Source organism: Poecilia reticulata, linkage group LG17 (genome assembly GCF_000633615.1).
Source record: "Poecilia reticulata strain Guanapo linkage group LG17, Guppy_female_1.0+MT, whole genome shotgun sequence".
Taxonomy (NCBI): domain Eukaryota; kingdom Metazoa; phylum Chordata; class Actinopteri; order Cyprinodontiformes; family Poeciliidae; genus Poecilia; species Poecilia reticulata.
The window spans coordinates 7,711,886-7,739,313 of NC_024347.1; the positions used below are offsets into that span (position 1 = coordinate 7,711,886).

At 37.2% G+C, this 27,428-nt stretch overlaps 1 protein-coding gene across 4 annotated transcripts in view; it reads left to right on the forward strand.

Annotated features, from left to right (window-relative positions):
- Positions 1 to 27,428, forward strand: part of pik3r2 (phosphoinositide-3-kinase, regulatory subunit 2 (beta)) — a 91,540-nt gene that overhangs the window by 54,554 nt on the left and 9,558 nt on the right. For 3 of the 4 annotated variants that reach the window (XM_008433459.2, XM_008433458.2, XM_008433460.2), the window contains exons 3-11: positions 18,108 to 18,200; positions 19,996 to 20,064; positions 20,410 to 20,559; positions 21,461 to 21,671; positions 21,791 to 21,876; positions 21,960 to 22,062; positions 22,707 to 22,805; positions 22,885 to 23,065; positions 23,162 to 23,281. In XM_008433459.2, coding sequence (XP_008431681.1) covers positions 18,108 to 18,200; positions 19,996 to 20,064; positions 20,410 to 20,559; positions 21,461 to 21,671; positions 21,791 to 21,876; positions 21,960 to 22,062; positions 22,707 to 22,805; positions 22,885 to 23,065; positions 23,162 to 23,281 — 1,112 coding nt within the window. The remainder of the gene's footprint in view (positions 1 to 18,107; positions 18,201 to 19,995; positions 20,065 to 20,409; positions 20,560 to 21,460; positions 21,672 to 21,790; positions 21,877 to 21,959; positions 22,063 to 22,706; positions 22,806 to 22,884; positions 23,066 to 23,161; positions 23,282 to 27,428) is intronic. The other variant, XM_008433463.2, reaches the window with a different exon arrangement.

The following is a 27,428-nucleotide window of genomic DNA, read 5'->3' on the forward strand; positions in this document are numbered from 1 at the left end:
AAAAATGGTTAAATGAAAAATAGATTAATGAAAAGTGGGTAAATGAAAAATGGATTAATGAAAAAAGGGAAATTGAGAAATTGATAATATGAAAAATAAATAAATGAAAAAATGGGTTAATGAAAAAGCTAAATTATTTATTTAACAAATTATTTATTTATTTCACTCATTTTCTTCATTTTTTGATTTATTTTACTCATTTTTTATTTATTTCACCCATTTATTTATTTATTTAATTTTGGCTGAAATGGCTCTCCATACCTGTGTGGCTAGTATTGATTGTAGTAACCTGCGCCACCCACTGGTTGTAGGGAGAAAAACGACGTCAGCTTTCTATTCCGTAGTACACTACACATCCGCCAGGAGAGAGTTTTACAAGTGAAGATTTGCACCGAGCAGAGACTAAGTGTGAGCGTGAGGAGAAGTTTTCAGTACACTCATTACAAGTTTTGAGAAGAAAGACATGAAGTCCTGATTTCAAAATAAAAATTTAAGCAAAAGTATTACAAGTTTTGAGAACAAAAGACATGAAATTCTGCTTTCAGACTGAATGTGTGTACTCTTGGATTATGGCAGAAAAATTCCCCCATATTTCAGTGTGTTTCTTTATTTGTCCTGTGTCCGCCTATGTTGCCTTGTGATGGACTGGAGATCTATAAATGGTCTATGCTGCCTTTCACTCAAGGAAAGTTAAATATTAGCATTAACCACACTGCAGCAGATAAACAGTTATTGGCGATTGTTGCATGTCATGGTGTCTCCATAGTGCATTGTAAGCCTGGCGAGCCACCAGGCTTTACTTTTGCCCCCGCCAGGCTAAGCATTGCTTATTTTTTAAAGTCTTTTTAAAATGTTTACAATTTTTAAGACTTTGTAGTTGGTGTTAAGGGATTAATCTTACAATCTTTCAATAACACATAATTATCAAGTGATATTTTCAAATTTCCTGCCAACTTTAAACATTTTTTAATTCAAAAAGACGACGGACCGCTGGATGAATGACTGCCCTATCGCTCCCAACAACCGGTCTTAGCAAGTTTTTTGGGGGAAACCTTGGATGTGTACTATCAAAGAAAAATCTTTCTCATCTCATTCATGAAAAGAAATAGTCTCTGCATTTCCATGAACAGGAGCACATTCACATAGCAAAACATCAGAACAATTCTCGGTAACACTTTATTTGAAGGGGGTGAATAAGACTGTCATGACACTTTCATAAACATGACATAACACCTGTCATGAACTTGAATAAGCCTTCATGAATATTTATGACTGTTTTCATAAAGCGTCAGTCGGTAAATTATGACATTTTTAATACAAAGTTGACATTATTCAAAATGTCTTTGTTATGACAACTTGGCATTAACCAAGAAATCTTTACTGTTTAAAATTTACCTTTAATGACGTAAAGATATCTAATTTTTAAAGTGCAGTCAGTAATACTTTTATAACAAATTTATATCAGTAAACTAGTGTTTTTAGCCTCTAAAGTTTTTCACTGTGCTTGTGCCAAAGTGGCAAATACGTTAGTTCGGTGTAAAATGGTATATCTCAGCACTTCCTTATAATATCCTAAAATTATTTATAAACAGATTGTGCAATTTTGAGCGATACAGGAGACTCAGTGGTCTGAAAAACGACCAATGGGTGGTGGAATTGTTGGCTGGCCGGAAAAATAGGCAGGCAAACCCAGAAGCAAGATGGAGTGTCCCGGTGGTCTGCCCTCTGAAGTAAGTAGAAGCTAAACCTGCAGGCTTTGCTCTCCTATTATAATGAGACATAGAGTAATTATAAATGATTTCAGGTTCCGTTTTATATGTCTGGTATTTTGATACTCTGCCCTCCTCATATATTTCTGTTGGAGGGAGCTAATGTTTATGTCAGCTATGCTACTTTAGCTCTTCGCAGCTAAGCGTGGATTTTTATTGTCACTCAGCACAGTTTGATAGTCTGTCTTCAGTCTTAACTTTAACCCATTTTGATCTAATTTTATGATGCCGAAGTCGGCAAGCATCTTCAGGAGATTAGTGCAGTAATGGATATTGGTCACTATCACTGAAACCGTATTTTGTTGCTTCAGCAGTAATGAAGGTAGAAGTAGACCTGCAGGAACATCATCTGCTGCTAGACTTTATTCACCAGAACATAATGAAAGGTATTTCATTTATGTTGCTTTTTCAACATACTTAAGGATTTAGTCTAATGTTCATACATAGGCCTGTCAGAATAATCAATTAATCAAATGATACATTAAAACACTCAATCATGTCCATTGGCATGATTTATAGTTTCTCTTTTTTTCTCTCTTTCTACCAAAAACTGGATGATAAAAGTCTTCAGTTTGGTACTTTGGTCTCAACTAGACCTTATTTTGAAAAGCAATTTTGTTTAAAAAGACTTCAAAATTCATTGGTTTTATTTATTTTGGATATTAAAAATGTCTTCCACTTCCAGTGTTAAATGTTCATTTGAATTTAAAGTTTAATGACCTTTGAGAATGTGTTCTTGCATTATTGTTTTGTCATTACCATTATATTATTTTCAAAAATGGCCTCAAAAGAACTATATTATCATTTGTTTAGAACTTCTGGAACAATTTATCATACAGTAACATTTTTCATGGTGACAGACCTATTCACACATCCTCCAGAATCTTCAGATTAAACTGTTTGTGTCTGGATCTCTGAAATCCACAGAGATCCCATTTCATCAGCCCTTAAACAAATATATACCTCATCTGCAAACCAGGACAAACCTGCTGTTCCTATTCGTCTTCATTTCCAGTTGACTAATGTAGATGGTAAAATATATTCAGATGGTTTAGATTTTCACAAGCAGTAAATTTATTAATTGATATTTTGACACAATTGACAGCTAATAAACACATACTTAAGAAAATAAATATTTTATGCATTTATTTAAAGCACCACTGCAAAAATAGACTCCACAGCAAAACATTTAATGCATACATATTTGATCCACATAAAAAGAAAAATTTCTACATACATTGTGATGATTCAATTAATTTTCAGGTTCACTAATTTACTGTCACAGTCAGGTTTGTCAGTGCATCAGCTGTTCAGGAAAATCAACATAAATTTTTCTAACACTAACTGTCTATTTGTACTTTCCTCTGTATCTTCAGACAATCTGCAGCAGCTGAGATTCTGGGAGGTTCAACACCAAAACCTGAAGCTTCAAACTGAGCCGTCAACTGGACCAAGACGCCTTTCAAACTACTACAGTAGTTAACCTGCTCTGTTGGTAGATGTTATGGTGTCTCCTCAATCTGTACAGACTGGCCTTGGTCGTCTTTGAATGCACAGCTTTATGGTGTTTTCTTTTGTTTATTGATTATTGTAAATATTTGAACCTCCATGTAAGTTTTAAGACATTTCATTGTTAACTTTGACCATGTGTCTGAGCTCTGAACATCTTGTCCTTCTGGTAACTCCAGGTAGGTTGCAATTCTGGAATATGACCACACTGAACGATAATGGGTTCCTGGTAGCTTCACGTTTTATTCTTCTCAATTCATGCATGTCTTTTTTCTCAACACGTTTCTTGTGATCCTGTTGACTTTGCAGCAAAACGTTTGATGGTTGCCTCAATATCTTCTGAAAGACTTTACAATTGTGGACTTTTCAGAGACACATTTCTTTTTTGGCCCATTTTGCCTGTGGATAAGAAGCTGCCTAATAATTATGCACACCTTGATATTGGGTGTTGGTCTCCTTACGTCCCACTCTCCCTCATAAAGCAAATACATTAAGCTAATAAGTTTATATTCGATAAGCATTCAAGTTTATACAGCTTGGAGTTGGAAAATATGCATAAAATGATGATATGGTCAAAACTAAAACTTGCCTAATTTTAAGCAGGTTTGCTTAAAATTGAATTATTCTTTCAGCAGAACAGAGGCTAAGACTAGCTTTATTTGGCTACCCAGATGGCACAATATGAGCAAAACAACATTGAAAAAATGTCAGGCAGAGACATTGAATCTACTTTGAAGGGTGCGACAAACAGCATACTTTGATTCAAAATTGATAAGCAGTTTTTCCCAGCCCTGGTTCTTAGGTCAAACTGACCTGCATGTTTTCAGTTCAGCATAACCCTGTTAATCAGCTATCAATTAAAATTATGGTACCTAATAATGGAAATGCCTAAAACTTGCAGGTCAGTGTGCCCTGAAGACCAGTGTTGGAAAACACTGGATTTGACGTTGGCGTTTTAACTATTAAAATTTGACTACAAAACAACATTGATTCAATTACATATTTTCAACATTAGTTAATTGCCTAGAATTGGACGATTGTTTGATGGTTTATCGACCATCAGTCATCAACCTTAACCCTAAATTCAACCTTTGTGACCTTTCCTGATGTTCTCCTCGGTTAGAATATACATTTTGCTTAATTCCTTTGTTTAATGAATAAAGCAAGATTAATTGTGTAAGGTGCTGTTAAATTAGTTTCTTGTCCAGAGATAAGAAATGAAATTACATATCAAAATGACATTTTTAAAAGAAATAAATATTTAATGAGAAGTTCCAACATTTTCATAAGACTGTTGTTCAAAATAGCCACAGAAGGAAAGCACTCACTTCCAGACTTTGAACATGTCTTATGCTCAAATTAAATTGGCAAATTTGAATCCCCACTCAGACTGTATTGTACTGCCTCCTTTACAGTGCCACATTTCCTTCCTTAAAGAGTTATTCTGGTTTTGCCTGTCATGAAATGTTTCAAATCTTTTTAACACGTTCTATTGTCAGACAAAAATGACTTCAGTAAAATCAAAAACTCGTTTAAAAGCTTATAATTTCTTTTATTAGACAAAAAATATCGCCCCAAACCAACCTAGTCTGGGTCAATAATTTAATAGCCTTGAAAAAACTAGTACCTGATTGTGGACAACCAGGACACCAACAATAGCCGCCATTAAGTACTGATGTTACCTGGCAGTACCTCTCTCATATTTGATGTAGTTTTGCTTGATCATTTGGATCATGGCATTTTACAAAATGTAAATTTATTGGTTGTTTCATAATCGATGACTGTATGATCATTTTGTGATGTAAATTTCTTTGAACTGCTTTGTTGCTGAAAATGTGCTATACAAATAAACTTGAGTTGATGTTGTCAGACAGGTAGTTTCTGAAGCTTTTTAATTTAGTCTGTGTTCTTACTTCTGAACCTGGTGAACTACATCTTTAACTGTCACCCTCCAATTTCCAGTAGTTTAGAAGGTACTCCCTTTTGGCTGTGACTTTGGGTTAACCCTTTAATCTTTTCTTACAACATATCATAAGCCTTATCTCTTTGGAGGCACAGCTAATAAAGGGCTAATCCATCTGCTTACTGAAAAGTACTGGACTCTAGAGATCTGGCATTGAATTTGTCCATCCGTGGGGCCAGTCACATTAAACATTAACATGTGTCTTTGTCACCCAAAGTTATTGTGAGCTTATCAGCATAAAAATGTCTATCTCTCCTATGCCATGATGTGAGATTTGATTTGGACTGCCTTACATGCTGTATGACAGATGGACTCAGTGGCACTAAGCATGTCTGCTGTGAACTGTGAAATTGTGTGCTTAAAAAGACCAAAAATACAGCGCCAGGTAAAGATAAAATTTGGTATAGAAAGATAAGTCAACTAAGTGATAAGTCAAAAGCTATATTACAATTATTCAATAAAATATGGGAGGAGGGAAAATTACAAGAGTTATTGAAGGAATCTATTATTGTACCAATAGCTAAACCAGAAAAAGATAATTCAAAACCAGAAAGTTATAGGCCAATAGCATTAACTTCAAACTTATGTAAAATAATGGAAAAAATGATTAATAATAAATTAGTGTATTATTTAAATAAAAATGGATATATTTCTAATTATCAAAGTGGTTTTTGTAAAGGGAGGAGCACTAATGACTCAACATTATGTCTTGAGCATGAAGTTAGAAGAGCTCAAGTAAACAAAGAAAGTGTAGTGGCAGTATTTTTCGATATTGAAAAGCATATGATATGATGTGGGTAGAGGGGTTATTAATTAAGTTACACAAATTGGGGRTTAAAGGAAAAATATATGAATGGATTAAAGATTTTTTTAACAAACAGGAAATTACAGGTAAGAATTGGAGAAGTAGTTTCAGATAAATATGTAGTGGAAAATGAAACGCCACAGGTTAGTATTATAAGTCCATTATTGTTTTTGGTTATGATAAATGACATATTCAAAAATATTGGAAAGGATATGGGTTGTTCACTCTTTGCAGATGATGGAGCACTTTGGAAAAGAGGAAAAAATGTTGAGTTTATAGTAAAGAAATTACAAAAGGTCATTATTGATAYAGAGGTGTGGGCTCTGAAATGGGGATTTAAATTCTCAGTGTATAAAACAAAAGTAATTATATTTTCTCAGAAAAAAACAAACAAAGTAATAGAATTAAAATTATATAATCAAATAATAGAGCAGGTAAAGAGTATAAATTTTGTAGGTTTGTGGTTTGATGAAAAATTAAAATGGAATATTCACATTCAAAAGATTGTTGATAAATGTAAGAGAAAGTTGAATATATTAAGGTGTTTGACTGGTAGTGAATGGGGGGCAGACAGACAATCGTTAAAACAGATTTATACAGGAATGATAAGATCTGACTTTGATTTCGGTTGTTTAGTTTACAGTTCAGCAGCTAAAACTCATCTAGATAAATTAGACAATATTCAACATCAAGCATTAAGATTGTGTACTGGAGCATTCAATACAACACCTACAGCAGCATTAGAAATACAAACGGGAGAAATGCCATTAGATCTAAGGAGAACTAAACTAGGAATTAATTATTGGTTAAATTTGATAGGTAATAAATGTGATCATCCAATTCGGGAAATTTTATAGTCATGTTGGGAAAAGGAAAAGAAAGAGATAAGAAGTTATAGATGGAAAATTGAAAAGGACGTAAAGGAATTTAAAATGGATGTTTTAGAAATTAGTCAAACAGAACCAATATCAATTATACCACCCTGGATTCTACCAGAAACAATAGTAGATATATCATTAATGGTAAAGAAACAAGACAAATCAAATGTGGTAGATAGATATTCAGTGCAATCACATTTAAATCAGTATTATCGACATGTCCAAATTTACACAGATGCATCAAAAATAGCCGGAGAAATAGGAATAGCATTTGCAATCCCAGAATTTAATTTGAAAATAGGAAAGCGAATTACGGATGGGTTATCAATTTATACAGGAGAAATATTAGCTATACTATTAGCATTACAATGGATAGAGGATGTAAAACCACTGCAAGCAATAATTTGCTCCGATTCAAGCTTGGCTTTGATAAGCATAAAATATAACAATACGGATTGTAGGATGGACATCTTATTAGAAATATATCATACTCTATTTAGAATACAAAATATGGGGTTATTAGTTGTTTTTGTATGGGTTCCAGCACATATAGGGGTAGTAGGTAACGAGAGGGTTGATAAAACGGCAAAGAAGGCAATACATAATCCTATTAGTTTTACTGTTAGGACAAGTAAATCTGAAGAGAAAAGTAAAATCAATGAGGAGCTGATGAAAATATGGCAGAGAAGGTGGGATGAAGGTTTAACAGGAAGATGGTTTTATAAAATTCAAAAGTTTGTAGGAAGGAAAAGAAAGGGAGGAAGAAATAGGAAGGAGGAAAGAATAATAACAAGGTTAAGGTTTGGACATACAGGGCTTAATTATTCACTTTTTAAAATACAAAAGCATAAAACTGGTAAGTGTGATTATTGTATTATTGTGAGAAGTTTGAAACAATAGAGCATGTTATTTTAGAGTGTTATAAATATGAAAATGAGAGAAGAAGCATGTTGAGAGAGTGTGAAGGTATTAAAGAAAGGAGTAGTATCAGGGAGGGACTCTCCTGCGTATGGTAATTCGCTGCCGGAACGGTAGGAATATCAGGAACTAGTTCAAACCTAACTGAACAGGATTAAGAACTGATTGAATTTTTTTTTTCTGGACTGAATCAAACAGAAGCTTTTCATTGAACTGAGTACCTGAACTTATATTTGGACTTGCACTTGAATTTAAAGTGCCATACTTTGATTTTCATATGTTATGTCTCTGAATGTGATTTGAATAATTGTGGTCCACTTTGATTTAATTGTGTTTGAAGGTATTTCCTTACCTGTAAAAGACAAGAAAACGAGTTAACTCAGGAAAAAAATAGGAATCCTAAAATAGGTGTAACCTAGGAAAAGAGACTGGTCTAACTAACTTAAATTAGTCCGGCTAAAATAGCCTAGGAGAATAGAGACTGGTCTAATTAAACTAGATTAGTTTTACTAAAATAAACTAGGTGAACTAAAGAGTAAAAAGAAGGAGTGATATACTTTTCCTTTTTTGGGGGGGTTTCATGTATTGTATTTTATGTGTGTGTTTTGCATTCAGTAAATTGCCGGCTTTTTCTATTTAAAAAGTGTTGTTATTCTTGCCTCCCCACTCCTTAGAGCCTAGAACTGGTCCAGTGGCGCAGTTAGCGGTGTGATACCGGTGCTACAAATGCTACATCCGATCAAAACAACCAATCAGAACCAGGAGGAGGGTCTTAGTGTTGTCAATCAACTTCATTCACTCACTGCTAAATGTGCTAATGGTGGAGAAACAACATATCGTTACAGGAAAATCGTTTATCTGCCGTCATTGGTAGCTATGCTAACTAGACTGAGCATTCACAACAGGATATGCTAGCTACAGCATAGCACATAGCTAGGGGCAGGGTGGATGAGCAGCCACATGAAATTGTGATTGACAGCGTTGAAACTCTCCTGCCACTGACTGGTTGTTACTAGGGAGCACTGGGAGAAGGCAGAGGAAGTAGATTTTTCACATTTATCTCTCAAACCATACTGTCACAACATAATGACAGTTTTAACAAATATGTGAAAAGTTACATACTGCAGCTTTAATTTCACTTAGGAAAGGGCAGGTCAGGAGGGACGTGGGTTAGAGCTGCTACTGACTGACTCATCTGTTAAGTGTGGTAAAGGTTACAAGGGACACGTTAATATATGAATATCTTGATATTTTTTTCCTTCATTCATTAAATGCTAGTGAAATGGAGGCAAACAGTAGTCTGTAGTTAAGCTAACTGCTGAATGGTTGATAATCTCACACAGTCTAACCCACCTCTCGGAGAAAAACTGGGTTACAAATTGACACTCTTACCTTTTTCTCTCTCTCCCTCTATTTTTTTTCTTGAAAACTTAATTTTATAATTTTTCTTAGCAGCATAGTAACTCCCACAGTCGTTCTTGTCTTCTATAGACTACTGCTTAACACCATCACCGCCAAGCGAAGCAGGAACGAACCATTTTATGCAGATCTGGGGGAGGTTCAGGGCAAATATGGATATGTGTTTTTTGGTCTGGGAGGGGTAACATTTCATTTCTTCTCTGCCCTGATTAGAAAATTACAATATGATTAATTTTGTAATTGACAAGGCCCCAATTTTTTTTATTTCTATGAACAAAATATAAATAGATTGTGGAGGGTCCCCTGTCGGTCAGGGGCCATTAGAATTGTCATAACTTTCTACCCCTATACGGCGCCTCTGCCTCTCTGCTTTTGGGTCAGAATCAACAACAACTGCAAATCATGATACTTTGTTGCAGTTTGTTTTTTACATGTTTGACTAAAATAGTGAACCTATTGTTTTTGTCCGTTTCTTATCATTTATTCTACATTGGATGTTCTACTCCTAATTGGAGTATTAAACAAATGAAAGTTGTTTTTACATGTTTGACCAAAGTTAGTGCATTTAAGTGTGCGGTACCGGTGCAGAGTTACCAAATAAATTTGTAATTCAGTGCATTCATGTCTGCGTTTTAAAAAAAAGAAACATTTAAGTCATTCAGCCCTGTTTTTCTGTATCGGTTCAGCAGTGGTGGGAAGTAACGAAGTACAAGTACTTAGTTACAAAAAATACAAGTACTTCGTTACTGTACTTAAGTATAATTTTCGTGTATCTGTACTTTACTTAACCCTTGTGTTTAGAAATGGGGTCCAACAGACCCCACACGTAAAACTTGTATCATTTGCCACAGTCCTCTACGTTTGCTCAGTCCTCGCATGCACAAGGGTTAAGTAGATTTAATAATGGATACTTGTTACTTTTACTCCACTACATTTTACAGTAAGTATATGTACTTTCTACTTCACTACATTTCTACAAAACTGTCACGTTACTTGTTACATCCAAGTCGCATTGCACTTTTTTTTCCGTTAAAATGTGAAGTTCAGGGTCTTAAGGTGGCGCCGTAAAATCCAAACAATAACATGACTTACGTGTGTCTGTTGTCATCCATCGCCTCCCCCTTTACTCGCACGCGGAGCTAGAAGACATGCGCAGGGGTTTTCTCTGAGCGGTATGTCTAATCATCAGTAATATAATTCTGCTACATAAATCATAAGATATGGCGACATGCAAATTCAGCAGCGCTTCGCTTTCACAGACTTTGTCCAACTTTAGCGTCACTTGGAAAGGAAGTTTAAAAAGGCAAGCTCTGTGGACATGATGTTAGCAAAGCTACAGAGACACACATGTTGCATCTGCGATGAAAAAAAGTTGTCACTCATGCGCTGAATTATTGTGCGGAGGTGTTGACTGACATGTCGCATGGGACAACGCTGTAACTAAAGTCTGCAATATAGTGATATGACATTCAGGAACCTTCTGGACTGATTTTTACTAAGTCTTATAGGACTGAAGCTTCACTGAGAGCCGTTCTTTGTTCTCGTCATGCTCTGCTTACACTGCAGTAGCTATTATTTTATTTCATTAAAAAATATATAGATTTATTTAATTGACAAATAAATAAAACAACAACGTGAGAACGCAGCGCATGCTCATTGCTCATTGATTGTTTTCGTCTCCTGTCATGGCAGACATTGGCTGCAATGTCTGCAGAGAACAGTCACGGTGCTCCTTCTGCTTGGTTACTTCTTGCTCATTGCGCCTTGGACAGTGTTCATAGTTGAGCGTTGTTTACCGTTAATGTATTGCCTTAATTGCTATGTTTAATGGTGGAGACAGTTGTGGTTTCTGACATGGGCAATATGGGCAACCACCCAGGGCGTTATCTTTTTAGGGATGGCAGGAGACCACCGTGGATTGTAGCACAGAGATGGGAACAAAGCAGAATGAAGAAGAGTTTGAATTAATACTGGTTAAATTTATTTCAGCTCTAAATATTTAATATTTAGGTGTTTTTATGGAATTGTGGACTTTTCAGATCAATTTGAGAAGCCATTTTGATAGGTACACTTAATTTTATTGTCATGTAGCACGGGGTGCTGGTCTTGGTCTTGACTTGGACTCGGTTTATGTGGTCTTGACTACAACACTGCTACTTGGCTCCTTGGTTGCATGTCCTCCCCCGCCTTTCTGTTTTATTTCTTTCTAAATAAATGCCACGAGAGGCAAAAAAAGTGAAGTTCATGCTATGTTAGGACAGGAGGCAAGATGTTTCCATCCCTGAAATTATGATGCATAGAATCACATATCTAAGTCTAAACCATGGTGTAAAGAGTAAACACGGATCGGTATCAGCTGACACTAAGCTTAAGGTATCAGTATCAGAATTGGAAGTGAAAAAGTGAATTGTGCATCACTACTGCCAATAGGCTTCATTAAGATAATTTGCTGGGGCGAAACCTACCAAATGAAAAGTGTGCTCTTTAATAAGTGACAATCATGTCAAAGGTTGACACACACAATCATCTTATCTTTCATACAGGCATTTTCAATACTTCTCGTAGCAACAGATGTAAATTTAACAGCCCAACAGTTTGACTCTACAGAAACAGATTTGGTAACCTAGGGAGAGCTGTTTCCTCTCCTTCTCCCCTCCCTGGCCTCCCTCTAAATGCCTGCTGAAGTGAACCAGGCCTTGGCATTTTTGCAAACTCCTCCCTTTGTCCTCCTTCTCGCTGCCTAACGTGCTCCTCTCTTTCTTCTGTCCTCCCAGCTCTCTCCCTGATTCACATACACACAGTCTGTACTGTCTCTGGGCAGCTCATAAACCGTGTTAGCAAGGCAGCGCTCTGAAAGGAGAGGCCTCGTCTCATTCTCCCTATTTTCCCTGATCTCACCCCGCTATAGAGAAAACATTTTCAAAGAGCTGATGTAGGAGACTGAGAGAGGGTCCTGAGACGGTAGAGACAGAAAAAAACAAAAGTTATACAGAGAGGCTTAAAGGGGACAAGACAAGAGTGTCGCCCACTTACAGAACCAGATGGATTCACTTTCCCAGTGCGGGGATTTGAGGTTTTCTTTGTGTTTATTTTGGTTTTGTTTCTGTGAGTCTCTCGGTCCTGTCTTGATTGTTCCCAGGTGTGTCTCGTTCCCTGATTACCCTCCCTGTGTATTTAAGCCTACCTGTTGTCTTTGTCTCTTGTCGGGTCCTTGTCTAACGTTGTAGTTGTCGTAGCAGTGTCTACTCAGTCATACTGTTAAGTCCTGAGCTGGCATCACCTCTCTAGCAGTCGTTACAGATCTGTTGCTACCAGAGTTGCAGATTTCCCCGCTCTCTGTGCTGCCTGCCTTGTCTGGACTGTTGAGCTGTTTCATTATTAAATTCTAGTGATGGGTAGATGAGGCGTCATGTATCGTTTCGACACATAGCAAAACTGTGTCGATTCTGTGTCGATACTGTGTCACTCAATACTGACACCTGCTGGACATTAAAAATTCCTACAGGCATTGTAGTGATTTGATAACCTAGTCTATACAATAAGATTTAAGTCTTTGTATTTTATTGAATATAATATTTTGTATTATGTCATATCTTCAGTTAAATTAAAAATATATTTAATATACAGTCAATAAATAATGTGAACATGTACCATAAAGTGAAAAATTAAGTGAATGTGTTTGGAATGAGGATGCATAAACTGTTTCTTTTTCTACAAATTTTTATTTAAAAAAAAGTTTTTACAACATTTTGAAATTTAGTCTGTTAAGCTTTTTTGACAAAACTTCTCCTGCTGTATATAAAAATTAAGTGAACACTACATTTACAGCGAACTTTGTTTTTCTTAGGGGTTGTGTTCCAAAAATAACAAGGCGAAATCCGTGAAGTAGTTACCTTTTAGTTTTTACAATTATTATACATCATAATGAAATACTCTACATTGAAAACAAAGATCAAAGCCTGTTTTCAGAGCAGCTGATGTGCATGTGCATCAATCGGGCATTAATGTGATCCGGAGTCATGTCATTAAAGCGTCTCCTCCAACCTGCCCCGTGAGATTCACAGCTGTATCTACGGCAGAGCGATGGATCTTGTCTAACCTCCGGTCCGGTTTTGCTGCCTCTGGCCACAGTTTTTTTCCAGCTGACATTCAAAGTTTCAGTTTCCATCTCCTGAATGTCCAATTTGTATTAAATACTGTAACTTTATTGGCACTCAGGTAGAGAAGAAGCGCGGAGACTGTTTTTACCAATCACATGGTCAATCAGGAGGCAGAACACTGTGAAAAAAAAACTGCACAAAAAAATCTGCAGAGCAGCAATATCGTGAAAGGTGAACCGCGTTACAGCGAGGGATCACTGTATATGAAATAATTTATAAAATGCAACTGAGTCATTTGTAGAATGGCTGTAGCCTATTTCTGAGTTTATCTATGTGTATCTGGAACTTCATTCTCATGCCTGGCCTTATAATGCCTCAACATTGAAAATGTGGATTTATTTAAATAAGACAGTTTAGTGAAACATATGCAACACTGCAGAACATAATATGAAAGTAAACTAAGAGTCAATTTCAGCTGAATTTGGGTTCAGATAGATCAAGTAGAAACTTACAAGAACAGGATGAAACAACAAAAATGAAAACATTTATTTTCCAATATAAGATCAAAAATGGTCCCACACTGTGGAAACCTTTCCTTTGAAGCTGCTCCATAGTTGACGCTGTTCCGTAAAAGATCAAGAATTTGTTTGGCAAATGCATTTGACAGATTGACAGATTCGCTTTCTTATAAACACAGTTTGGCGCGTTAATGTCATTTTGAAACAGTTCCTGTATCGGTCACGTGACTTGCTGAAACCAATACGCGCACCGACACGGGTTTTGGTCTGTGGGCTTGATGCATGCGCCGATGCATCGGTGTTGCCGGACCCATCACTATTAAATTCATAATTTCTTATCTACAACCTGGGTCTGCCTGTGTTCTCCCTCACCACCAACACCAAACATCCTGAGACCCAGCACACCGCTATCTAATTCTTCTTTATTTCTGTTTCTTTTAGCATGTCAGAGACGGCAAAGGAAGCAGTAAATAAAACCCCTAACAATGATATACACTTGAATATTTAGTATATATGGGATTAAAATATTTCTAAGAATTGTTGAAACTTCTCTTCATTTTTGCTGTTCACTTACATGAGTAAGCAGCTTTGTAGTGTGCATTAATTGGGAAGTAACATTCAGCTTCTACGCACCACAAATCTGGAACAAATTTCCAGAAAACTGCAAAACATCTAAAACCCTGAGTTTTAAATCAAGGCTAAAAACCCTTGTCTATTAACCCTTTAACAATGTATTTACCAACATTGCTCTGAGACGTAGCGGCAATAATGAACTCAGCAGTTGTGCAGTTCTATCAGGTGTTTTGCTAATAGCTACTTACTAGTCTGAAGGAGCTGAGAGGTGGAATCACAGGGGAAGGCCTGCTCTATGAGTCCAAAGCTCAGAATCTTGGAGGAGGAGTTGCAGTTTTGCAAGGCTGAATGGTTGCCATGGGAGATGGCAACATTGATGAAAAGAATCAAAGCTCCAAGTATGTTTTTGATGAGGGAATAACATAACATAATGTAAAGCTCAATAAAGTAGATTTTACATATTACTGCTCCTTTACAATATCTTGTGTAACAATACCATCATTTTTAATAACTAACTTTATAAACAATCTGATTTTAATTGATTTTAATTAAATTTTCTATTTAACGGAAACTGCAGTTGGAAATTTATTTTTTTTTTTTACATTAGCAGAATATTGATAGTTTTTCACATTTATAATGGAAATGCAGCTACTAACTCTCTAAAAGATTATTCGTCCGAGTATTAAGACTTTTTGTAACCCTCTTCTGTGTTTGCCACAGTTGTGGCATCTTTTTCCAATGCCTAAGGTATTTGATGTATTCTGTTCTGGCTTTACAGTGTGCCCGGTCATTGTGATGGGTTAGGGTTAGGGATAGGGTTAGGCCTGTCGACATAGTTGGGATGTACTGAAGACATGGAGTAGTGAAACCTGAGTATCAACTCATGACCCAGACGCCAACTGGTCTTGTTGCCAACTTTCATGGAGTCACTGACATGGTTTTAAAATGCTTGGCAGGTTTTATCCTCCTTTTTGTGTTTTACCCATCATTTTCTAAGTCCAAGTTTTTAAAAAAGGCTGAAAATGTAAGCATTCTTAGCTTCTACAGAAACTAAGTTTTGCAGCTGAATATCATGGCTTACAGAGGAATCAAAATTTTAACTCCTAAATGTTTAGATTTATAAGCTGGTTATTTAAATACCATGAACAATAAAATGTTATGCATTAGAATAGTGTTCTAATAAGGCTCATATATTAGCTTTTGAATATAAGCCATCACAGTATTGAACATCTGTAGAGCAGAAAATTTTGTACACTCCTTCTGTAAAATAGTTCAAGTTATAGCTCATTGGATGGAGAGCAATTGTTGAGACTCAGCACAGATTCTGATTAAGGTCAGGACTTTCCTGTGATGCTTTGGTCTCTAAAGCAGTAAGACCGTAAGCACAGGGTGTTCATACAAATACAAAATTTCCAGCTCAAGATATTTATTGTTAAACAGAGAAGTACAATTGGTTGCATTCAGATTTTTAACATGTTAAAATCTATGTAATTAATGAAACAAAATTAAACAAAAGTAATGTGTTAAACTTCTGTCCCTACTTAGGTTTGGAGTTAAAAGTAGAGATGCACTGATCCAATATTAATATATGTGTCGGCCCTGATATTGAAAACAATTCTAGATTGGGTATTAGTGACTGTGTGCTAAAGCCATAGAGACAAATCTATTCAGTCAATTTCTATGCTTTGTGCTCTGGGCAACACCATGCTTTATTATTTATTTTACATTATATTTAGAATTCCTCATTGGACTTTCTGAACCATTTGAAAGAAGGTTTGGTGAAGTTTATTTTTTACATGTTTGACCAAGATAGTCAACCTGTCTCAGTTTCTTCATCATTTATTTAACATTGATTGTTATACTCCTGTCTGAACAAATGAAAGTTGTTGTTTTTACATGTTAGACCAAGCTTGTGAAACTGTTGATGTATTTAAGTGTTTGTCCTGGTGCAGAGTTACTGTATTAAATAAATTTGTAAGTCTGTACATTTAAGTCTGTGTTGTAAAAAAAAGCCTTTTAAGTTAACCAACAGTTTTTCAGTATCTGATTGGTATCAGTATTGATTGATACTAAACTTCAGATATCTGTATTGGTATTGGAAGTGAAAAAAGTGAACCGGTGCATCCCTAGTTAAAAGTGTATGATTCTTTGGTTTCCTGTGTTTTGCTAACACTGAGCAGAAGGTATAATGCATCTAGAAGCATATCCTGTGACATGATGTTGAGAATGAAGTGAGGTCTGCTGTGAGGCAGAGGCAGTTCAGAGCAGAGTTTTCAGAGTTAACTGGCCAATATGGAGCCAGGCAAAGGGAGAGGAAAAAGAAGTAAAAAAGAAAATGAAATGGGGGCTTTTAGAGAGAGAAAAAGAGAGAGGATGTGGAGGGAATGTGCTGAATGGCATTTCTCCTCTGAACTCCCCAAATTAATAATCAGCAGCGGTTTAGCAGAGCCAGGAACATTCGTCGGCTGCCAAGCCTCAGCCAGGCCAGGCCGGCACCACTGCCCACATCCAGTGGAGCAGCCCACTCCCTCTACAACCCTTCAACCCAAAGTCCTGAATGGAGCAGGAGACTCTGGCTGTTCTGACTGGGCTGAGCCGGGCCTGGCACCGGGCTTCTGCTTGTTCAGTAGGTTTAATCCTTTATTGTGCTTCACTCACGCAAAGAGCCGAGGTGAAACCCCGAACAGGATGGAGCGCTGGGGAAGAGAGATAGAAAGCCAGAGTGGAAAAAAGAAAAGAAAAAGGAGGGGAAGAACAGGGAGTGAATGAGATTTCTCTTTTTTTCTTCTTTCTTCTTTTCTCCCTGCTGAAAAGGTTTGATTTAGGGAGTTGTGAAGTAGATCGATTTTTTTCCCCACCATCTGCAGTTTTTTCTCTTCTTTTCCTGCTGTTCCTGTTAGCGAGTTGTTTCTTTCATCAGTTTACGTGCAGCAAACTAATTTGTTACTCAAGTAAATTAAATTTCCCTTTGAGATCAATAAAGTGTGAGGATTTGAGTTTTTCTGTGTTTATTTTGGTTTTGTTTCTGTGAGTCTCTGTGCCGTCCTGTCTTGATTGTTCCCAGGTGTGTCTCGTTCCCTGATTACCCTCCCTGTGTATTTAAGCCTACCTGTTGTCTTTGTCTCTTGTCGGGTCCTTGTCTAATGTTGTAGTTGTCGTAGCAGTGTCTACTCAGTCGTACTGTTAAGTCCTGAGCCAGCGTCAGCTCTCTCGCAGTCGTTACAGATCTGTTGCTACCAGAGTTGCAGTTTTCCTCGCTCTCTGTGCTGCCTGCCTTGTCTGGACTGTTGAGCTGTTTCATTATTAAATTCATAATTTCTTATCTACAACCTGGGTCTGCCTGCGTTCTCCCTCACCACCAACACCACACATCCTGAAATAAAGAAGTTTTGAATTTGAAGATTCAATTGTTTTCTTCGTAGACATTAGATCATTTTAATGCATTGTTGTTGTTTTTTACCAAGCAAGGTGCAGATATGAAATCCAGTTTTGTTCTTCAAATGAAATCCAGTGTGTCCACCTCTTAAGGAGAAAAAGGGGGACACAAAACTCATCTTTCATCTGGTTTTCTCTACAGGGAAATCTGTGGAAGTTGTGGTAGTGAGCAGCAGGCTCGTGTAGGGCGGAGTGTAACAGGTTTGTGTTGTTGTTTCAGCTGTTCCAGTGCCAGACCTCAGCCAGCAGTTCACTCCACCAGAGACGGCTCCCCCAGCCCTGGTCAGACTCATCCAAGCCATCGAACACAGAGGTGCATCCACGTCATCCGGCTGTCTGTTCACCCTGTGACCAAGCTGACACTATTCATCCACCTTAAGTTGAGGGTGGTGTAGCCCAGCAGGACTCCATTTGCAGTTCTGCCTCCTCCTTTTTGGACTCTTTAGTTCTTTTTCTCTTGACACACTCTTGAAATGAAAAGGGCCACCCAGTGTATTATTAATGATCATGTCTTTTTCTACTTTAATGAGGCATTCATCTTGTACAATAAAATTGGAAAACAAATCTGTTAGAAGGAAGCAAATATGAAAGATGCAATAACTTCTGAACAAGATCATGACTTCCGGCTAATTAGTTTTGTGAATCTGCCATTTTTTTCCCCTCGCAGCGATGTAAGCCCAAGTTTTTATAGTTTACAAATATTGAACTTAATTATTTCAAGTAAAGTTAAAGCAAAAAGGTCCTTTAAGGAAAAGATTTGTAGCTTTTAAATTAGAGTATATTTAGAGGACACTGTAAAAAGAGTTTTCCAAAATATTTAGTTTGGAACTACTTAAAAGTTTGAGTTGACTTTCTGTAGAATTRAGACAAAGAGATTTTARATGTTTATTAGAAGAAAATAARTGATTTGAGTAAGAGTGAMTTGAATCTGTTATCTYAAACATACTTAATAAATTTGTTAAATAAAATTAACAAATTGAGTTGGATGATTAGAATATATTGAATTGGTTAAACTTAAATTAAGTTGGATAAACTTAATAAATTAAGTTGGATAAACTTAATTGAATTGCTTGTTACCCATAGAAGCAATTCAATTAAGTTGATTCAACTATTTAGTGTACGTTTTAAGTTAAATGAACACAAAAAGGTAAGTTGGCATAGCAAAAGCAAAATAATTAAATTAATGTAAATAAGTCCATCAGATGAACTTCAGCCCAAAAAACATTTTTTAGAGTGTACTACAGTTAAACAATTCTTCATAAATCATCAATACACATCAAACATACTGGTCAATAGTTCAGTTATTATGGATCAAAAGCAGCTCTAAACAGTATATATTTAGTCTAGATTTAAATGAACTCAGTGTTTTGGCTGTTTTGCAGTTTTCTGGAAGTTTGTTCCAGATTTGTGGTGCATAGAAGCTGAATGGTGCTTCTTAATGTCTGGTCTGCTCTGCCTTCCCCGAACCAGGAGACCTAAGAGGTCTGGAAGGTTAATACAACAGCAGATCTTTAATGTATTCTGATACTAACCCAGTCAGTTATATTATGTTAAATCAGTGATTCTCAAGAAGTGGGACAAAAATAAATAGAAAATTATTTTTAATGACCCTATTATTGATATTTTTACTCAGTTTTAAAGACAAATGCTTCTTGAGAAACAAAAGAAATAGTGTTTAAAACAAAAAACAACAAAGCTGTCTCTGAATTCAAAACAGAAATACCAGAGCTGTGCTGTAGAACTGCCTCTTCCACACACGCTGTGTGCTTTTCACTCCTACCTGTAAGACAGACCTGTCTCCAGGAACTGCCTGAGGTTTGTGTTGTTGTAGATGCAAACTTTCTAAACCCATTTTTTTCAAGCTAGTCGGTCAGAAATACTTTCTGATCTATTAACGTTGTCAAATGACCAGTTTCTCTGTTGAAGCCCTACTGTGTATGCTGCTACATAACCACCAAAGGGAAAACCACATGCCCTGGATCCATCTTTTTTAGAAGATAATATTTTAAACTATTCCAATTCAAGCCATCAGTTTCTCTTCTTCTTGAGCTTATTTCTCTGCTTCTTTCTTTGAACTTTTACTGATGTGTGCTTTCTATTCTTCTTAGGTCTGGACTGCAAAATATTGTACAGAACAGCAAGTACATCAGACAGCTCAGTATACACCCTGAGCACTGGTGAGTACAGTGATTGGATTGGAAAATATATAAATGAATACATACTTACTCAAATCTCATTTTTGGATTTGGGGGTGCACTGATCGCAGTTTTCTGGCTGATCTTTAAAAAGCATGAGCTGCCAATACTAATTTTGAAACTTTTCTGAATATAGCAACAAAGACGCTAAGTTGCAATAGTAATGTTAATATTGTTCCCTGCACAGGAGCAGACGTGACCTGGTGGCCGGGTCATAGAGATTCAATGAAGATGTCACTGAAGCTCTAATATTCTGTCTCATGTTTACCAGTAGTTAGTCATAAACTTCCTTCTTTGATAGTTTCCCTGACATTCTGTCTGCTTCAGAAGGCGATGCTGCTCAGAGTGACATGGGTTTCCTGTCTGAGAGCGTCTTGCGCTACTTGAGAGACCTCCCATCACCTGTCATCCCTGCATGCGTCTATCCGCAACTTCAAATTGCAGCCATGCAGCAGCTGCTTCACCAGCAGTTTCTAGGTGGGTCCCACACTGAGTAGACATGCGGTATATGGTTCTACTGATGAAAGTTCCTAAAGGATAGCTTTTGTATTGTAAAAATATTTTTTGTTTTGGAAAACACCTTCATGTTTTTGAAGTATACAAGGACTCTTCACTCATTCTGCTCAAATGTAATGCACAATTAATTTTATGCATCAACTTATCATAAAATTTGATACATAATGAATTTTACCTACAAAAAGTGGTTAGTGATTTTATTGACTTTTTTTGGGATAATAAGCAACACTGTGCAGCCCTCTTTATCAAATTTTCTAAAGCATTTGATACAGTGAATCATGAGATTTTATTACAGACTTCACTCTATTGACTTGTCAGATCAAACTCTTATGTAGTTTGACAACTGTTTAACTAATAAATTGTAGTATGTTCAAGTAGGAGGTTTAACTTCATCTTGGTGTTCCTCAGTGATCAGATCTTGGGACACTTTTCTTCATTATAAAACAACAGCATTTAAAAGCGCTGGTGATATATACATGCTGGTGATACTGTTTTAGATGGTTCTGGTCTCTTAGTATCTAAAGTGTTTTTAATGAAATAAAGTCAGCTTTAATTTACAAACAAGTCTTTATCACCTTAAACTTGTTTTAAATGCAGATATGTCAAAGATGATGCTGTTTTCTAATGAGTCATTTGAAAGTAAATATCTTCCAGTCATTACTACAGCTGAAGTTCTGGAAATTTTAAAAGTGACACAAAAAAGAGATTTATAATCTCGATAGGATTTTCCTAGTGAAATAAAGGCTAATAATGAAATAATCTTCTGGTAGTTTAAAAATCATTCAGTCAAATATACTTACACAATTAGTAGCTCTACATAAGGCAATTAAGTTTTACTGATAATTGCCTAAATATCTGGCAGATGGAGCTGTTGCTGGTAGCCATGACAGAGAGGTGAGTCTGGTTCTGGAGAACTCCACGGTGGTCCCGCTCCACCATCATCTCACCTTGCAGTATCTGCTCACACATCTGACCAAGGTGCTCCAGGCACAGGCCAGTAACGGCCTGGACACTCACACTCTGGGAAGGATCTTTGGCCCCCTCCTGATTCGGACAAGCCCCTCTGCCCAAGGGTGAGCTCTTTGACCCTGAATTGAAGCTGATCAGTATATTAGATTGGGCCTCTGTGCTACTGTAAGCAAAGGAAAGGAGTTGAGATAGAAGCCAGGCTGACTGATTTGTTGACCTTCAGATATTCATGGGAGGAGGATTTTCCCATCCTAGTGGTGGAGAGGCTGCTGGTGGAGAGAACTGCACAGCAAGACTTCCCTCCTCCTGGTAAACTCTTTATCTTTAGGATCATAAATTGGGATTCCATCAGATTGACCAGCTTTCAATAAGAATTTCTGCTTTTTTTCCAGTTCTTCCAGCGAAACCAACCAAATCAAAAATAACCCCATCAGATATGACGGACACAAGCAGCCTGCTGAACGACGCTGAGTGGTACTGGGGAGATATTTCCAGGTAAGCAAGCCAAACAGATATTCAGTATGTTATTTGACAGATTGACATATTGGTGAAGTCGAAGGAAATTATATATTTTGATATATAAGCTAGCGGTGTTTTTATAAGACTTTTCTATCATTTCCATGGGGCAATATGATGGAGGCTTCTTCTCAGAAAGCTGGTCAGAATTGTTGGAACTTGGATTGAGCTGTTATAGGATTCAACTGACTTAGAGGGGCAGTATTATGGAAAATGTATACAGTAAAAACTTTGTTAAAGGGTTAATAGAGGAGCCATATTGTGATGACTTTATTAAGGTGGAGTTTCAGAAAGAGCAGGAGTTTGACACAGAGGCCCAATTTCAAGTGATAATATGTAAAAGTCAAATTTCTTTTTAAGACCTATTTGATATCTACAGCATTTTTATAACAACTGGAAGTAACACAGTTACTTGATTGTGCTATAAAATGGCACTATGTGCCTGGAAAACAAAGCCTCACCTTCCAGCTGGGCAACAACCTTGAACATACAGCCAGAGCTGCAATAGAATGCCGCATGTTCATGGGCTTAGAGTGGCCCAGTCAAAGTCCAGTCCAATAGAGACTTTGTGGCAGGACTTGAAAACTGATGTTCACAGATCCAACCTGCTTCCATGTCTGCAGAGAGGAGGTGAATGAGAAACTGCGAGACACTCCAGATGGAACCTTTCTGGTGCGAGACGCTTCCAGCAAACTGGAGGGCGAATACACTCTGACTCTCAGGTAGAGCTGCAGAGATACACACACACACATCCAAGGTTCAGTTCCATCCTGTTTATCAGATTTCTGTCTCCCCCTGCAGAAAAGGAGGGAACAATAAACTGATCAAAATTTATCACCAGGAGGGTCGCTATGGCTTCTCAGAGCCTTTGACCTTCCAGTCTGTGGTGGAGCTCATCAATCACTACCACCATGAATCCCTGGCTCAGTACAACGCCAAACTGGACACCAAACTGCTCTACCCCATCTCCAAGTTCCAGCAGGTTGGTCCATTTGGTGACTGAAGTTTAAAGCAAACATTTAGATTTTCAGCATTGAACCACTGATTTCATCTTCTTCCTCTGCTTTCTGTTGCTCAGCTGGTTAAGGAGAACAGCATAGAGGAAGTGGGAGAGCAGCTCAAGGTCTACCATGAGCAATACCAAGAGAAGAGCCGCGAGTACGACTCTCTGTATGAGGAGTACACTCGCACCTCACAGGTAGCGCTTGTTCAGTGAACTCCAGTGAGTTCCATTATCTTCTACAGATAATGGAACTATGCTCCTGACAAACGCTTACTGAGCTGTTTAGAACATTCTAGCCAAGTAAAATATTCCCCAAGATATAACAAAAAAAGAGAAATATTCTCTCTGAGGTATGAAACCCTCAATAATCCAAAACTTGCTGAAATCACCAGAGGGAATTGGTGTGGCTTAGTAACAGAGTAGCAAACATTATTTCATTCTGTGTTTTGCTCTTACTTCCAGTTGTAAATATATTATTGTGTACAATTTATACAAATTCGGACCAACAAGTTGTAAAATTCTCTAGATTTACTCCAAACAAAGAAAAAAAAGATTTCCCTTATTTACTACAGTGTATAAGTGAATTTAGAATAAAGAAATGGCTAATAATGTCAAGCCTAAAGAATCTGTTGCTTAACGGTAACTGGAAGCACTAAATAAGGCAGATAAAATTGAAGAATTGACTGATAGAACACTTTAGCATACTCCAGGGTTTCCCCCAGTTATCATGTTGGATTTCAGTTTCCTGACCCACATGCAAGTTCACACAACACCAGAGAACACTGTTCAGTGAAAGTTTAATGCATTTCAAAAGGTACAGTCTGATTGTGCTCCAGAGGATGGGTAGGCAGGTCAGCTCAGGTTCTGTTCGGAGAAGGGAGACATTAGTAGGGACCGGAGTTGAGAGATCTTGATTGGTTTAGAGGGATACGCTTACCGTCTTTTGGATGGTGGTTGCACGGAGGGAAAAGGCTAGGATCCGGGAGCTCTCTTGATGATCAGTGATGGAGAGGGAGGAGAGCGGCAGGCGGAGATGTTCGGTCTTGGCAGGAAACGCGCTTGTAGTCCAGACTTGGTTCTTGGCTTGATTCCTTCAGCTCATCGGTTTCTGAGGGAAGACCAAAATATTACTTGAAGTCACTTAAAAACATCCTCAACATGATTTCCGGTTAGACTCTGACCAACAAGTGGGACCATCGAGCGATGAGTGACTGCTCCACTGCTTCTTAAAGGTCCACCAGTCAATCACTCGGAATCCGCTGCCGGTGCGTCAGCCTGTCAGAACTCTCCCCCGAAGATCCTCTATAGGAAAGAGTACCCACACTAACCCGAATCCTAACACCAGTATAGGCCTGGCGACCCGCCACCGCCAGGCTAAGTCTCTCTTGTTTATTTATTTTTTTAGGAAAATAAAATAAAATTTAAAAAATCGGCTGAGACCTGAAGCAGAATATGACTTAGGGGCCCCTTTTGTTGCTAAAAACATCAGCACCTCTAACAACTTCTGTGTTAGATTTAGTGAAACCTAGGACAGGGGGAGTTGTTTAACTGGCAAACCTAAAAAGCAATAAACTATAACTGTAGCTTACTAATTTGTATTTGTGAACAAACGGAGCTGAATCTCAAAGATTAAACTCACATCATCAGATTGTAGCTATGGTAACAAACCAATCTGACTATGAATATTGTTCTTTAAACTTCTACAAAGTAAACTTGCCAGCTCCTTAAAATCTTAAATATAAATGTTAAAAAATTTAAAGTATTTTAATTTATATATGCTAAAACCATTGTGTCAAATTTAACAGCAATGATAATCTCAATAAACAAATGCTACATTTATATATCTGTTGTCTATGTTAAAATATTAGCATTTATGGGACCCCTGAAGCTCTGGAGGGCCTGATGGAGCCGCTGACTTATTTTGTATTTGACAGAAGTGGACATAATTGATATTTATTTTAATTGTATTTTTTGATTAGTTGTTTTTAAGGCTAGTTGTGGGTTTATATAGCAGTTCACTGATGATGTTTTCCCATAACATATAATTAGCCAGTGATATTTTTACTTTTATTGTCTACTTAACATCTTTTAATACAAAAACACGATGGACTGCCAGTGGACCGCCTCGGCGCCCTGACTACCGGGCTTAGCAAGTTTTCTAGGGGAAACCCTGTACTCCTTGTGTGAAACAGTGTTATCAGGTGACAGATATCACCTGATAACACTAATACACACCTGTCCACCTGTTGCATTTGTGCTTTTATAGTTTTTCAGTTTTCTCCATGCAAAACAACCCAAAACTGTCGACTACCAGTTAATTTACAATCATAATTTTGATAATTGTTTCAAATTTTACATCTTTCTCATTAACTATATTATCTTGTCAAATCAGTGTAACCCCAGATAGCACAGAATGATTGAAACAACATTGAATCAATGTCAGCCAGAAACATTGAATCAACGTTGAATGCTGACATTGAAACAACATTGAAAGTGGTCGGTGACTTGTATGTTGAATCAACGTTAGGGTTTCAACCATAACTGACATTATATAAATATTGATTCAACCATCATTTGTATGTCAATTTACATGCATATTTGTGTTGATATTGCATTGAATCATTTAGGAATCAACATTGATTCAACCTTCATCTGAATGTGGTTCTGCACACATATTTCTGTTTATTTTACATTGAATCAATGTTGATTCAACACTCATTTGATTGTGGATCTGGATGCATATTTGTGTTGATTCTACATTGAATCAGTCAGGAATCAACGTTGACTCAACCATCATCTGAATGCGGATCTACATGCAGATTTGGGTTGATTTCATATTGAATGAAAGCTAAGGATTTATGTACATTTTTAGGTCTGATAGGTCTACATAACATACCACTAAAAGTTTCTTCACTGGTGTTAAACACAATATCATTGGCAGATGATGGGTAAACTGTGTACAAAAGTTTAAAAATGACTTTGGTTTTTAGGGGAGGAGAGTGGAAAGGGGGGAGGAGATTGAGGGGTAGATGGGCCCAGGAGAGGGGTGGGTGGTGGGGGGAAAGGGGTGTGTGTAGAGGGGTGTGAAAAACAGCTTACATTGATTGAACATTTCATTTTAGCAAAACCCCGTTAATCAGACATCAATTAAGATCATGTGTGCCGAATTAGGGAAATGTCTAAACTTGCAGGGCTTGGAGGACCAGTGCTGAAACACACTGGATTCACTTTGACTTTACTTGAAATAATTAAGTGCAATACGTTTGTATCCCTTGTCTGACACAATGACTCAAGCTAACAGGGACAGATTCCCTGGTAGGCCACCGTGGCTCTGTGGGTAGCGCAGTTGTCTTGTGATCGGAAGGATGATGGTTCGATTCCAGCTCCCTCCTGCCACATGCCAATGTGACCCCTGGGCACTTAACCCCAACTGATCTGTGCATTAAATAAATGTGTGAATGTGACTCTAGTGTAAAGTGCTTTCATTGGTCAAAATGACTGGAAAAGTGCTATGTAAGTTTATTTACCATTTTTGAAGTAAACTAAATGATTTGAGTAAGACTGACTTAAATCTGTTATCTTAAACATACTTAATACATTTGTTAAAAAATATATTAACAAATTGAGTTGGATGATTATAATATATTGAATTGGTTAAACTTAATAAATTAAGTTGGATAAATTTAATAAATTCAGTTCGATAAACTTAATTAAATTGCTTGTTACCTGCAGAAGCAATTCAATTAAGTTGGTTCAACTATTTTCTTTTTAGAGTGTGTTTTATAGTTGATCCACCGTCAGTTGTTGACATCAACCATACATGCAACCTTTGTGATAATAATTCAACATTGAATTAACATCTTTTGCCAACAAGCCAACAGCGAAGCAGCTGTGTGGTTGGGCCATCCCACTCATGCAAATGGTGGGGGTGGACCGCTCCACTCCTTGTAGTAAGTTGTAGATGTTTTTGTGTCAATATATCCCACGCAAACAGTCAATGAGAATTATTATGAACAAGTTAGAAATGTACAGAAAGGAATCAGCACCGACTATCCTCTACAGTGCTCAATTTAAAACATAACCCCCGCTCAGTAATAAAATGTTCTGACCCAGAGCACGGATAAGGGGGAGAGGAGGGGAAGTGGTGCAGCAAAACAGCTGACATTGATGAGATGTTGATCAGACAAATGCATTTCAGTCATTAGATTTCAACGACAAAACAACATTGATTCAATGACACAGTTTCAACGTTAGTTACTTGGCTARAGGTGGATGGTTGTTTGATGGTTGATCCACCGTCATTTGTCGACTTCAACCAAAAATCAACCATTAATCAGACCTC